At 43.6% G+C, this 15,969-nt stretch overlaps 1 protein-coding gene across 6 annotated transcripts in view; it reads right to left on the minus strand.

Annotated features, from left to right (window-relative positions):
• The window catches only part of DPP6 (dipeptidyl peptidase like 6), a 1,780,442-nt gene that overhangs the window by 122,160 nt on the left and 1,642,313 nt on the right, over positions 1-15,969 (minus strand). For all 6 annotated transcript variants that reach the window (XM_068235887.1, XM_068235889.1, XM_068235888.1 and 3 more), the window contains exons 9-10: positions 10,768-10,922; positions 340-437 (exon numbers count right to left, since the gene is read on the minus strand). In XM_068235887.1, coding sequence (XP_068091988.1) covers positions 340-437; positions 10,768-10,922 — 253 coding nt within the window. The remainder of the gene's footprint in view (positions 1-339; positions 438-10,767; positions 10,923-15,969) is intronic.

A 15,969-nucleotide genomic window follows, 5' to 3' on the forward strand; every position in this document is an offset into this window, starting at 1 on the left:
GTACAAATCTCTGCTAATCAAGAGTGCAGTCTCCATTTATTTTGCCATTATGTCGGCTTCGATGCAGCCCTATGGTCCATGGGGGCAGTGTAGGTCTGGGGTAGGTCCACTTTAAGTATTACCAGACATCAAACAGCATGCAAGTTGTAGCGCAATCTTATTTGTTGTTACAAGCCAATTAATCCATCACCTACCTCCTGAAAGATTGCTATTTCAAACAGATACAGTGTTATTTATCTCACTGAAGAACATGTTCTATGCTCTTATGCTTCTTTGAAGTGATCTGAATAAAAAGACACATATTCTCTATGAAGTGAGCAGTTGTCCAGCATACTGTACCTCATTCTTTGATCATCGGGGGGCTTCATTTGCACGTGGTGAAGAGGACCATTCAAGTTAACAACATGTAAGGTGGCAACCGGATTCTCAAAGCCAGCCTGAAATATGAAAGAGCAAGAACTAAGTTTAAAATTCATTTTTTTAAGATTGTGAAATGAAGTCTTACTTAATGACATTAAATAAAGAAGAGCAATGATTTGCCTATGGAAAAATAATATTGCATAGCTAATGGCGTATAATAACTTATGAGTCACATTGGATTATGGTAATTTCTGGTACCTACCCATGGCTTCCGACTGATCCAGCACATCTATACTAAGAGGACCATATCATTACGCCCTTGGTAAAGTTAGCTCTGAAGCTTGTCACCCTGCGCTTTAGACACTAGTTTTCAATGTGTATAACTGCAGCTTAATTTTCATATTTTGCAAATAATTCATGTTTTTAGTTCCTCTAACCTAGTCAGATCCCCTGATGGTAAAAACTATTAGAGCTCCCCCCCCCCCCCCCCAAACCATCTGACAGTCTTCACCACCTCCGCCAAATATTTTTTTTTACGTCCTTTTTCTTCCTCTGAATGTACCACTCTATTTCTATTGACTTTACTCTCGGCAGTCAGAGAGCAGTGGCTTTCTCCTTGCTACTTTGCCATACACACTATTGGTGTTCAGTGGTCTCCTGATGGTGGACTCATGAGTCATGAACATCAACATTCACCAATGTGCGACAGGCCTTCAGTTGCTTAGAAGCATGCCTTGCAGCTGGAGATATCTTTGAAGGACCTCCACCTCTGGGTAGGGTAATTTTGAATTTCCTCCATTTGTTCATAGCCTGTCTAACTGTTGATTGGTGGAGACAAAATCTTTTGATGGCTTTCTGAGGTCTTTAGACACCTTCTTTGTTGGAGCCATAATAAACATGCATAATCGCTCTTTGCTAGCCCTGCCATTGATTACCAAACACTCTTTTTGGTGCTAGTCTACTTTAGGAAACCTCATAGGGAACAGTTCTCCATTCACAGCACCCTCTACAGCACAAAGTGTTGTGATTGGCTGAATAGTGTGGGCATTGTTTACTACAACCTATCTAAAACCTAGCAAGAGGGTGCTGTCCACCCTATCATGTTCGCAGAATTTCCATATGAGGTTTCCTGTTGGGTCCCCTAAAGTAGACTTCTGCCTTATTTTGGTCCAATAATTTCGCTAACAGTAGTGTTTTGCCATTGATTTATTGTGCACCCTGCTTTGTTTTAAATCTCCTATCATACTTTGGGTAAGGTCTTCATTTTTTCCTTCTGTTTTTCACCCATTAGCAGCTTCAATAGAGTTATCTCGTTTAAGATAAGAGCACTGCTTTTGATCTCAGTCGGCAGAACTCATTGTTCTGTAATTACTTGCTTTGATATGTCCCTGCAGTGTCAGACTGGGAGCTAGAAAAACTGAGGAAATCCACTTGCTGGCCAAGCAGCAGTAATCAGGTGTTTCTGCTCACAGTGAAGTCTTGCTACAGGTTCCTATTAGGAGTGATAACACAGGGTTTCTGCTGCTTGGCCAGCAGGTGGATTTCCTTAGCTTTTCCACCTCTCAGTCTGACACTGTGTCCCTGCTAACTTAAACTACAGAAATTGAAAGCAGAAATCCTCTATTATTGTCTCACACTGCCCCCTAGTGACAAGTGGCCATAAATACACATTAGAGCAGTACTAATTAAAAGGTAGGAAATCGAACAAAGAAGAAATAAAAAATATGCTAAAATAAACTGGCTTGGAGCAGATGCACGCTTCTAAATAAATGTCCGCTAAAGGGTTAAGAAACTGTTTTGCCTCTTGTATGTTAGATAATTTTCTCTAAACCATTTATTAGTTCCAAGCCAGGAGGAGACAGAAGTGGCCAGCTGGGGTAATATGCCAGTCAGAAGAAACATACATATTGAGGAAGTAGAGGGCACCATGTTGTCAATGAACTTCAAAACACCTCATCTCAGAAAGCCCCACCAGCAGCCTCCTCTGTGAACCTCATGCATTGCAGCAGCTCTGCAGGCTCCATAGTGTTCCTGAACTATGTGTATTTCTTTGAGCTGTAATAGGCTTCCCCTCCAAGCCTGCTGTTTGCTGGAGATGCTGAAAAATAACTTGTCTCAGAAATGTGAGCACGTCACTGGGAAAAATAAACCGGCACAAGGAGTTACAGCTACAAGATGTAGGCTAGCAGACTGCAAAGAGCATGATATGAGTGGTGCCATATCTCCCAACTGTACCTTCTTTAGATAGACTATACTTGTGTTTAAACCTTATTCCCCTAGTTAACTATACAGTCATTTAAATTGGACGATATTAGTTGTCCAAAAATGCTGCAATATTCTCAAAATAAAGCCAACTCTTGCAGGCGCATAGCTATGAGGGAGCAGCACCTGCGATTGCAGGGGGTCCTAGAGCATTGAGGGGCCTCCAACTACTACTTTACTCCTTCTTATACAGGAGTCCATCCTCCAGATCAGGTGTTTTGAAGGTTACACTTGTTATAGGTGCGAAGATCATGAAGACCACAATTGTTTTATGACCATTGCAAGATAGGCCCCCAGACGGTGAGGGTCACTGAGGGAACATTGGAAGAGCTCCAAGTTTTGCTGGGGGAGCCCAATGATTTGTAGGGCTCCAGGCCTTGGGCAGGTACAGCCCAAGGGGGCATATGAACATGAAACAGAGGTTGCTGCATATGAAAGAGGAGGGTGAAAATGGGGGGCAACACATGTGAAAGGGAAACTGATGCCCAATTAAACTGTTTATGAAAGAGAGGGCCTACAGTACATGGAAGAGAGGGCTGCACATGGAATGGGAGGGACAATGCACATGAAAGGTAAGCCACAACATACTTGGCACAAAAAGTATAAATCCGACCTATGGCTTAAAGTATTAGAGGCAAAGGATCAACAGGACAGTCAGCTAATGTGCATTATTTGAAGGATACCTTAAGAGCAAAAACAAAAAAAATGCCAAAAATGACGCCTACTGTATGTGTGGGGAGTAGTGCAGAGTCTTACCAGACCTCCCTTGTCCCAGTCTCAGATTTCCTGCAAAGTGGCCTGTTATTGAATCCAGGTCAGCGTGTCTGCAGTACGTTGGCGGGAATACGCACCTGGGAAGGTGTAGCTAGCATGAATGCGCGATGGTTTTGAGGTCGGCGGGGAGCGCGGTCACAAGGCGCCCAAGTGAACATACTATGCATTCGCAGCGCAGTATGTCTGGGTCAGAGAGCACCAACCCTGCCGACAAGGACTTCAAAACGGGCCAGTTTTTAGGAAAAAGGAAACTAATTCCAGGGCAAGGGAGGTGCGGTAATACTTCCCACACTCACAGTAGGCATCATTTTCAGCATTTTTTTTTTATGCTAAGGTATCCTTTAAGAGTAATTAAACATGTCAGCCTCCATATCCCTCTCACTTCGGGCTCCCTTTAACAAAGCCCCGAAGATGCGGTTCGTTATGAAGTGATTACATTCCTTTATCTTACCCTGAACACAATTGTCATGTTCTATTATAAAACAAAAAATTGCTCTTGTCTTTTTTTTTTTTGTTTCTTGTTTTAAACAGAATAAAATGTTTAATCTGATCAGTTCCTTGCTTGTTTCAGATTCAGCCTGAGATTCCACTGACACCAGGAGAAGGATGATGAAACGCCAGGACTTATCTGTCTTGCTGTAGTGCGAGTTTATACGGCTCTGCACCTCCCAGCTCTCCGCACTGCTCCTCATAAGTGCTGCCCAGATCTCTCCCTGACAGCGATGTCTGATACACAAGCACTGAGGGACTTGTGTTCCGCGCATCAATCTAGCGGCGCGGCACTTTGTGAACATGATGCATGAGGGGTGTGAGGGAAGATGTCAGGAAATAAAGAAGAGATTTAAGATGAGTGCCTCTGTTCTTTGATGTTAAGGTGCTGGAATGGAGATATCTGGATATAGAAACCATCGTGCCTCTTGGCAATTACCTGCTGATTTTATGGGGTCAAGAATACTGTAAGGTTTTTTTTTTTTTTTTTGTCTAAACTCCACAAAATATCTACACCTTGTTATTTGCTCATAACACAATATTGAAGAGCCAGTGTAGGCTATGTTCATGTTGCGTTCCCTGTAAAAGCAGGTGGGTAACAACAGAAAGGAAAATCCGCACTGCCCGTTATCGCTGTCACTGCTAACGCACGTGTTTTGCAGTGGCATTGCTTGCAGTGCATTGGGGTGCAGCACACAGTTAGGCTGCACCCGCCACCTGCAAGCAGATTGGTCCCTGCAGCAGACAACGCTGGGAAATCAGCATGGCCCCGCTCCACCTGACGTGCTTACTTCCATACAGGAAGTATGTAATGTCATTTCACCTGATCTGCGCATGTTGCGTCTGTGCTCCTGGCAGTCTCCAGGATTAGACAGCAGGTGCATGGTGTCCTGGAGACTGCCGGGAGTACGGCTGCTATGGCCAAGGGTTCATAAGTGCACAGGTGCGTGCAGCCTGTTGAACTGTGCAGGTGCGACGTGTAATACGCAATACTGCTTCTGCATCTTTTCTGCATCTATACCCTGCACACAGGGCTCTTATCAGCAATAATTAGTGAGCTATGCTATGGTTTAAAGGATACCTGAAGTGACATGTGACATGATGAGATAGACATGTGTATGTAAAGTGCCTAGCACACAAATAACTATGCTGTGTTCTGTTTTTTCTTTCTCTGCCTGAAAGAGTTAAATATCAGGTATGTAAGTGGCTGACTCAGTCCTGACTCAGACAGGAAGTGTCTACAGTGTGACACTCTGACTGATAAGAAATCCCCCTTTTTATCTCTTTCTTGCTCTCAGAAGCCATTTTCCGGTAGGAAAGTGTTTTATAGTTGGAATTTTTTATCAGTGAGGGTCACACTGTAGTCACTTCCTGTCTGAGTCAGGACTGAGTCAGCCACTTACATACCTGATATTTAACTCTTTCAGACAGAGAAAGAAAAAAAGGAACACAGCATAGTTATTCGTGTGCTAGGCACTGTACATACCCATTTCTATCTCATCATGTCACATGCCACTTCGGGTATACTTTAACTATACAGTAGTCCGACTGCAGAGAAAGTGTCATCTAGAGCTGTGGATTCTTAATCCTTACAGTGAGAAAAAAAGAACACAGCCTAGTTCTAAAGTACACACATGCAATAATTGTCATCTGTTGGGGATCGGAAAATGATTCCTCAGGTGACAGTTAGAGGCCCGATGCTGTACAGACACATTGCTAGCCTTCAGGCTATAGACACTAGGTAAATGATCAATCCTCTGCCGAAGCAGTCATCATCAGCATCAGCCACTTCCACTGACTTATCTAGTGCAGGGGTCCCCAAATGTTTTAGGCCAAGGGCTATTTAAGCGCTTTTGGGAGTGCTTGGGGCCAAACTAGCGAAATTAAACACAATTTGTGCTCATTGCAGTTAAAGGGAACCAGAGAGGAATGGAGCCTGGAAAATGAAAAAAGCTTTTATACATACCTGGGGCTTCTTCCAGCCCCATAAGCCTGGATCGCTCCCACGCCGCCATCCTCCGCTTCCTGGAACCGCCGTTACCGGGCCCGTCACTTCCGGCGGATGTGGACAATTGTCCGCATCACAGGGGCTCCTCCATACCTGTACGCATGCGGCTGCGCGGTAGGCAGCCTCATGCGTACTTGTATAGAGGGAGCTCCATGTGATGCGGAGAATCGGCCGCGTCCGCCGGCCGACTGGCCGACTCGCGGCAATGACGGGTCCCGGTGGCGGCGGATCCAGGCAGCAGAGGACGGTGGCGTGGGAGCGATCCGTGCGTATGGGGCTGGAGGAAGCCCCAGGTATGTATAAAACCTTTTTTAAATCCTCTCTGGTTCCCTTTAAAGAGAACCTGTACTGAGTAAAATTATTTAAAATAAACACATGAGGTAACTTCAAATGAACATTACATAGTTACCTTGCCATCAGTTCCTCTCAGAAGCTCACCATTTTCTTCTTACAGTGATCCCTTCCAGTTCTGACAACATTTTGTCAGAACTGAAATATATCAGTTGCTGTCAGTTATATATCAGTTGCTGTCAGTTACAGCTGAGAGGAGAACTGATGTGTCCATGTTTCCCTATGGCTCAAGTGGGCGATGTTACAGTTTAACAGTGTGCTGATCATGAAGCTGTTATGGGGTAATAGCCATTTTCAAAATGGAGGATGGAGAATTCCATTGATCACAGTGGACAAACAAGATGCAGGAGAGGAAAAATAGATTGAGGAGTAGACTACACAGGAGGCAAGTATGACTTGTGTATGTTTATTTTGACTTTTAATGTTCAGTTCAGGTTTTCTTTAAATACACTATGGCTTCAATTCATCAAGCATTACCGCATTCGGTAATGCTGAAAACAGCTGAGTTAACGGAGGACTTAAGAAAATGTTAATTCATCAAAGCTGTTACCGAATGAGAAGCTGAAATGACAGAGCAATGAGATAAATTACCGACTTGTGCTCAACACATGTCAGCAAATGTCAGTAAATGTTAATTCATCAAGGTTACCACATTCGCTAGCACATTCAGTGTTTATCTCCAGCTCTCCCCTCTCCTTACAGGCTTCCAAAGCCTTCTGTGTGAATGTTTTCATGATTAGCAGGAGCAGGCAACCAATAGAAACAGCCCCGCCCTGTTCTCCTGCAAGTGCTGCTGATAGGTGCTGATAGGTCACAGGCTTCTTCACACAAGCTTCCAGACCCCCCAGGCAGTGAGCAGAGAGAACGGGACAAAAGATATCCCCAGATGTCCTTCGGTCGTTTAACCCTTTGAGTCCCTGTTTGAATATGCAAAGATGCAAGTGGTGAAATCACCAAGCATGGCATTTGTAATGTCTCCAGGAAGTTTATCTACGTTGTGGCAAATAAGTAAAATGTTAAGAAACACTGATGGACAGATTCAGAGCAGCAGAGGCAGTATAAGTAACAGTAAATATAACACACATTTACATGTAAAGGGATGTCTGGATGCCTTCTATTGTTATCAGCTTGTAACAACACAGAGACATTCCAAGCTGCTCTGCACCACTCTGCTGTTATCTAACAGCCTTTGATGAACTGAAGCCGTAGTACTTCGGTAACTTAACGAACCTCTACCACACATGTGAAAATATTGATGAATCAGCACAGTGAAGTGTAAAATACCGAATGCGGTATTTTAAGGACTGGGATTTTGTTATCGAACACCCTTTGATGAATTGAAGCCTATGTCTATGACTTTCTGTCAAATAAAACATTTCCACAGGAAATAACCCATATATACACGGTAGCAGTTAGCACAGTGACAGCTGCTAATCAGTGGCTGTTACTGCTGCTGGCACAGTGGCAGCTGCTAATCAGTGGCTGTTACTGCTACACTGGTGGCTGACAAGCTACAGGCAAACAAAGGGTACGCAGAGTGTCTACATAAGGTCGCCCCTGCAAGCGGCACCGCAACTACGGCCTATAGGTTATGTGGAATTAACAACTGTAGAGAGCTTTGTGGGTCACCAGAAAAGGCTTGGCAGGCCTCATTTGGCCCCAGGGCCGGACTTTGGACATGACTGATCTAGTGTGCCCTTAGCTTAAGTGGGATTGCTACTTATATACCACATATTTTGTATATTTTTGTATATTTGTTTGTCTCAGCATGTCACATGTTACTTCAGATACCTATTAAGCATGTCAGACACCCACATACAAGTGTCGGTATTGTAATTAGAATGAATAAGAACAACAACAACAACAAAAATAAATAGAAAAGAGTTACTCTGACAGACCACACTTACGGAAATCCCAGGGAAACATGCATGATTGGATGCTGCATATGGTCTCTGCCCAAGGTGCCCATACATGGTACAACTCTTTTCATCCAATCTTACCATTTCTATGTAGTACAAGGGAAAATTAAGTGACTATACTAAAAGGATAATTTAGGCGGTTCCCTTATTTTACATAGAAATGGTAAGATTGGATGAAAAAAAAATTGTACTATGTATGGGCACCATTAGAGTAACTCTTTTCTACTTATTTTTGTTGTTGTTGTTCTTATTCATTCCAGTTCATATCGAGGTGGTGCAGCGCGATGCAGCGGAAGAGACGTTTTTCGCCGCATCCCCGAGGCAAGGACAGATCTACCACGCGGTTCTGCAGCAACCTGTGGCAACGTGCAGCAGACCGGAAGTCATGTAAAGCTATCACGATGCGGGTGTGTGAAAACCTGCCGCAATTTTTACACCTCGTGCATGCACTGAAGCATATTTTTAGCTATACGCTTTCCTGCACGTGATCGCTCCGGCCACAGGAAGTGAGCGCCTCTTCCTGCTTGGCCAGCTTCCTGACGTGTATTACCGTGTACTAACGCGGTAATACCTGAATGCCTGTTTTTGATGGTCCGCTAACACCAGCCAGTAGTCTGAAACCAGCCTGAAGGTTTATTATTGTTTAATATATATATATATATATATATATATATATATATATATATATATATATATATATATATATATATATAGCGCTAACATATATATATATACATATATATATATAACGCTTAAAGGGGGCTTAGATGCTTTCCTTGCGTTGAAAGACATCCATGGCTACAATTACTAGGTTATGCCTAATGATGTTGATCCAGGGATTTTATCTGATTGCCATCTGGAGTCAAGAAGGAATTTTTCCCTTTTGGGGCTAATTGGACCATGCCTTGTGGGGTTTTTTTCGCCTTCCTCTGGATCAACAGGGGTATGTGGGGGACGGGCTGGAATTGTACTTTGTACTGGTTGAACTCGATGGACGTATGTCTTTTTTCAACCAAAATAACTATGTAACATCTTCCGCAGCACTGTACAGTATTGTCTTGTTACTTAACTGTGCCTCAGAAGGGCTCACAATCTAATCTGCATGAAAAAAGGGCATGAATGAAAAAAGGGCGCCGTGAAAAAAGGGCCCGACTTATTAACCAATTCGGCACCAGGTATTAACGAAATTTGATAACGAGAACCATCGTTGTCAAGCTTTATTAACGATATTTCCTGTTGCAAAAAACAAACGAGAAATAATAACCAATAAATATTAACGTTAAAGGTCATTGTGTTTTTCGTCAATACTGCTTAACCCAACCCTACCCTCACACAGAACCCTCCCCTGGTGGTGCCTAAATCTAACCACTCCCCTAGTGGCGCCTAACACTAACCACCCCCCGGTAGTGCCTAACCCTAACCCCCCCCCCCCCCCCTGGTGGTGCCTAATCCTAACCACTCCACTGGTGGTGCCTAACCCTAACCCCCATCCCTGGAGTTGTCTAAAACTAACCGCCACCTAGGTGGTGCCTAACCCTAACCACTCCCACTGGCGGTGCCTAACCCTAACCACTCCCTCTGCAGAAACACCCTTTTACATATATTAACGATAATACCTTTGAAAACGTAAAATCTGTACTTATCAACGAAATAATACGACAAAAACAATAACGTTGTAAACTTCTAAAACGATAACTACCTCAAAAACTATAATGTTCTAATGTTATTAACGAAATTTTTAGCGGCGCCCTTTTTTCAGCTTTTTTTTTTTGCCGTATTAACGATAATTGCATTAAAGTCTATGGCGGTGCCCTTTTCGTCCACCCTCAGCCGGCGCCCTTTTTTCCTGCTCTCCCATAGTCATATGTCTATGTATGTATCGTAGTCTAGGAACAATTTTTTAGGGGAAGCCTATTAACTTCTCTGTATGTTTTTGAGATGTGGGAGGAAACTGGAGTGCCTGGAGGAAGCCCACACAGACACGGAGAGAACATATAAACTCTTTGCAGATAGTGCCCTGACTGGGATTTAAACCAGGGACCCAGCGCTGCAACACTGCTGCCCAAGGTTTAATAGACATGAACAATATATCTAATAGGCTTGAACCATATAGCTAAGCAACCTCTAAAGTTTAAAATGTTCAGCCTGCAAAAGTTTAGATGACAACAAACTTTGCATATACTTTAATCAGTGGCTCAGCGTTCCCCCAGCACAAGGGGATGGGATGGTTATATTAAATAAATGCCTGCACAATATTAACTGAAATGAGATACGCAGCACACACAATGTTCTGGTGAGTCTCTGTGCAAGAATATATTACTAGGCTGCTGTGATATATAGCTGCAGCTTCCCTCAGCAGCTAACTTGTGAATTAATTAAGACAACAAATCTAATTTTATCAGATTCCAAGTACTGGCTGGTATCAGGAGTTTCGCTTCCAAGGGCTGAATAAGAACTTTAACTGCCAATCCACACCTGCTCCTTTATGGCATAGACCTTCTGCTGTCAGCCTGGCTGCCTAGGCATTTCCTATTCACTGGCTGCAAATATCTAAGTAAAAAAAATATTCAACAACAGCAGTATTTGAAAATGCCATTTCTTCACCTTGGGATAATGGTAGGTCCTCACTGTTGGGTAAGCTGATCCAGTGTATACAGGGATCTCTGCGGTGGGGACCTTGGTGTCGTTGATTGTCGTATATGCTAGTCTGGCGCCATCTGGAGCCCACCAGTGAGCGATGTGGCTTTTAAAAATTTCCTCTGCAAAGAAAAAGAAGACAACAGGAACTTTACTAAATGTAACTTAAGGACTAGAATCGCTTTTATTTTACAATATTGATTTATAAATTACAGTATTTAGTCAGTGTTTGCCAATTGATAACCTTTGTAAATATATTACCTATTATCATACATTATTGCCTTTATCTAACGTATCGGGCTCCTGGTGTCTCTCATCCCACAGATACTTGGAAGGTTACGGGCAACCATCAAAGATCAACTTTTCTCCAATATTAAGAAACTCACCTACCAAGTGCTATATAAAATATAATACAAATATGAATATTAAAGTTGACTGTTCTCTTCAGAAAACATCTGGATTTCATTTTAAAGTAATGCCAAAAACACTATCACATACTTGAAACTGGAAGTCAAGATGGAAAAAAAAATGTAAACACACCTGTTCTGGGTGGCCTTGGTGCGTAAGAATGATGGACCTTAGCTGGCTGTACGGGTGGTGGAGATTTTTAGGGTCACATGACAGTGAAAAACGATTGTGGAACTCCTTTGCAGAGCTAACTTAAAGAGTAACTGTCGGGCATAGTATCAAAAATCAATTCTTTATTTTTATCTGGTAAACAAGTAATAAGGATGCTAACCAGGCAATCCAAAAGTTAAAATCTCTATTACTTTTCTTGTTGATAAATGATCATTCCCCAGTTTACCTGACTTTTATTTGGTACACACACCATTTGGTACACAAAAAGGAAGCTGCAGGGCATGCTGGGTGGTCCTTTTTTGCTTCTGTACTTCCCCTCAGACTTAACTAATGCAGCCTGTTTCCCTCCTTTTTTCCCCTCCCAAACCTCTGTTCCTCTCTGATTGGCCAATATTTCTCATGCTGAGACAATGCACTGTCTATAGTGAAGGGCGGGCAAAACAGGCAGTGGAGACTAAGGGAGGAAATTACATCAGAATTGGCTTAAAAATAGTCACACTTTAAATGGTAAATGCTAAGAAGGATCTTCTCTTTTTTTTACTGAAGAAAAAGCACTAAAATCTAAATGTGGACAGTGCAATACATATGTTACCGTATGTAAGTAGAGAAAGTATTTATCTACTTATATATGTGGTTTGTTTTTTTCTGAGATAGTATGGCTGACAGCTCCTCTTTAATCACTTGTTTTAGATTTGGATGTTTGCTGAGTTCCCTGAAATACAGTTTTAATCCAATGCTGTCCATGTTTTGTTTTTGTTACTATAACATGATCGCTATGACATGAAGGTATTTCCGTCTATTTCCCAAAATTCCTGCAGACACATTAGCTGGTGCTTTACAAAGTACACAAAACCATTAACGTTTGGATAGCACTTCACTGGAAATTATCATCAAAGCTTTGGCACAAAATGACTGCACAAGCACAGGAAACTGATTTTGTGTATGAGCTGATACATTCCACTGCACCACTTGTGTTTGCTATTCTGAAGCATATTCTTATCTTGTGACAACCCATACCTACACTGCCCTTGTGGAGTCTTAGTTACATAGTTACATAGATATTTGGGTTGAAAAAAGACATACGTCCATCAAGTTCAACCAGAGAACAAAGTATCCAATCAGTGAGTAAAGTAGAGTCTAGTTCCAGTCAGTGAGTAAAGTAGAGTCTAGTTCCAGTCAGTGAGTAAAGTAAAGATAAGAAAAGAAAAGACTCTATTTACCTTAAAAACGGGGTGTCAAATTCAAATACAAAGTTGGCTGAAATTGAGTTCTGGGACCAAGGTCAACCTCAATGTCTAGTGGCCACCTCTCTCACTTATAAAGTTCCTTGGTGTCTAATAGCCCCCCTCCATCCCCCATACAGTTCCTTGGTGTCTAGTACCCTCCTCCTCCCCTTATATGGTTCAATGGTGCCTAGTGGCCCTCCTCCCTCCCTTATACAGTTCCCTGGTGTTTAGTTGTTCTCCCTCCCCCATACAGTTCAGTGTTGTCTAGTGGCCCCCTCCCTCTCCTATACAGTTTCCTGGTGTCTAGTGGCCGCTTCCTTCCCCTATGCAGTTCCCTGGTGTCTAGTTGCCCTCCTCCTTCCTCTATACAGTACCTTGGTATCTAGTGCCCCTCCCCTCTCCTATACAGTACCTTGGTATCTAAGTGCTTTCCCCCTCCCCTTAAGGCTTCCCTGGAGATCTAGGGCTTACCCTCCAATACAGCTTCTCTGGTGGTCTAGAGTGGACCAAACATGCAAAGTTGGGAAACCACCTGAGGGCCAAATCTAATGGCTCTGAGGGCCAGATTTGGCCCATGGGGCAGAGCTTAACATGTGTGCCTTAAAAACTCTCTATACTTTAAGCTAGGTTCACACCAGACACACAAATGTACTCTTTCCTGCAACAATAACAACAAAACATTTGTAAAGCATTTTCCACCCGTAGAACCCAAAGTGCGTAAGCTTGTCTCAGACCAATACACAGTGATGTGTACAGGGAAAAGTTATATGATCATACATGCCAGACTAAACAGGTGGCTTTTCAGTTTTGATTTAAACGTGTGCAGGGTTGGAGCTGTTTTGATTAATTTTGGCAAGGCGTTCCAAAGTTTAGGGGCAGCATGACGGAAAGCTCTGGCTCCAAAAGTTTTTAGTTGGACTCTGGGGATAGTCTAGTTATTGGATCCTTTTTATCTGAGATTCTGGGAGTTGTAACACAGTTGCAACAAATCCTTCAGGTATCAGAGATCAACGGACATGTCAAACGGATTCAATATTGTCTATAGGACCATGTTGTGTTCAGGAAACATGGATGCAGGATAACTGGAACTAGGTTATTTGAAATGTTTCAGCAGCTCTCTACATTAAAGAGACACTGAAGCGAGAATAAATCTAGCTTCAGTGCTTATATTCAGCAGGGGCATGTGTGCGGAGTTGTGCGTCTGACGTCGCACGGAAGTAAGCGCACGGACCGGCCGGTTAGCACAGAAGCGCACCGATCTACACCCTGCGACCGAGGAAGGAGGCGAAACTGGTGGAGCGTGCATCTACCTAGGCGCACCCGGACACCAGCCGGAATCGAGACGGATGGGCATTGGCAGAGGCCTATTGTGTGATATGCGCAGAACGCACTTGGAGGCGTAAGTGACACTGAGTTCATGCGCATAGGAGCAATTTTAAGCTGTATTACGCTATGTTGGTTTCTTTTATGTTTTTATCGAGTGAATCTTAAAAATTGGAATAAATAGCAAGTCCTTGAAAAGGCCTTTCTAAAAGGATCCAGGAGTGTGAAACTTGTTTGCCTACAACATACAGTGTAACTTCCACCTGGATATAGAGGTGGGCTGCATCTGGTGAGCAGTGTGATTTGTAGCACGACGGATTGGCACCAGCACAGGGTGATCTGTAGGACACGTGGTGGCACTAGCGGTTGAATTATATTGAGTTTTCTGAACTGTATTACCCTATGTGGAGATTCTTCCCTCTTTGCAGGATCCAGTGAAGCGATTTATAACTATACTGCCTATGATCCACCTGAAAACTGAGGTGGCCAGAATCTGGTGAGCATTTAGCGAGAGGGGACGAGGGACATGGAGTTGATTGATATTTGGGAGAGCACTTCACATGTGACACGTGGAATAAGTGGAGGGATGATCTACTCAGATTGAACGATATTGCCCTATGTAGAGATTTTTCTTTTTCAGGTCTGGAGAGCGCAGCAGTAACTTTGAAATTTCTTACCCAGCTTGTGGACTATCTGCAGCAATCCCAGTGTCTGTGACTTTGTTATTCAACTTTGGCGAACTGTGGCGCAGTGTGTTGACAATTAGTTAGGCTCTTGTAGGCTTGTTAGCTTGCTCCTTGCTGATTCGTATTGCTAAAAAAAGCACCCCTCAACAGCTCTTTTGAGAGCTAATCTTGTTCTTGTGATCTATTTTTTTTTTTTTGTGGCCCACTTGCATTATATACAGCCCTGTCAGTCAGTCGCAGCTGCCCTTTGACCCCTTGGTGGTATAAATACTACTGTGCCAGGTGCACATTGTAATACCCATCACTGCATATACCTACCTGTTGTTTACAGTGCACCCACCTACCTACGGGAGTGCACGCAGTGTCACTGTGCCTGTCCGGTACCTTTCTGTGTGTGACAGGTGCACATTGTAATACCCATCACTGCATATACCTACAGTGCATCCACTTACCTACGTGAGTGCACACAGTGTGATATACCACTCCGTGCATACCTGTTAAATGCACCTGTGTGACTGCACATTGTATTAGTCAAGTCACTGCATACCTTTCACTTCATCCCCCTCAATATGGACAAAACAAAAGGCAGAGGCAGTCCACCTGACAGTGGCAGGTCTGTTCGAGGTCGCGCTGTCATGATTTCGTGCGGCCTTCGACCAAAGTACAGTGTTCAGAAGAAGGCACGTGCCATCAACCCCCAATATTGTCAGGGCGTGGTTGACTATTTAACACAGAACAACTCATATTTCTCAGCTTTTGCATGGAAGCGTGACATATCTTCCTCCTCCTGCTCTGATTCTTGCACCCCACTTAACACTCAGTCGGCCGCCACCACCGAAGTGCCATCACCCCAGGGCTCAGCGGTGTGGACATTTTTTGTGTGTCTACCTCAGATGAGAGCAATGCCATCTGTACTCTCTGCCACCGTAAATTGAGCCGTGGAAAGACCAAGACCCGCATAGGGACAACTACCTTACGAAGGCACTTGATTACAAAGTTTAAACTGCAATGGGATGACCACCTGAGAAAAATCAGCACACAAAAGCAAAGCCACACACCGCAGTGGAAGATACCAGGCCACAATTTTTTCTCAAAAAAGGCGATACCTAAACTGTACCGTGATGTTGAAAGGCAAGTGGTGACATCTCTGGCACACAGCGTTGGGTCAAGGGTCCATCTGACCACGGATGCCTGGTCTGCAAAGCACGCTCAGGCCTGCTTGAAGACTAAGTCAGTCCCCACACACAGCATCTCTGCCTGCACGCCGTGTGACTGCCTGCCCCAAGACTAAGTCACTTCCCACACAGCATCTCTGCCCGCAGGCTGGTTGACTGCCTTCTCTGCCACCACCAACA

Source organism: Hyperolius riggenbachi, chromosome 5 (genome assembly GCF_040937935.1).
Source record: "Hyperolius riggenbachi isolate aHypRig1 chromosome 5, aHypRig1.pri, whole genome shotgun sequence".
NCBI classification, from domain to species: Eukaryota; Metazoa; Chordata; class Amphibia; order Anura; family Hyperoliidae; genus Hyperolius; species Hyperolius riggenbachi.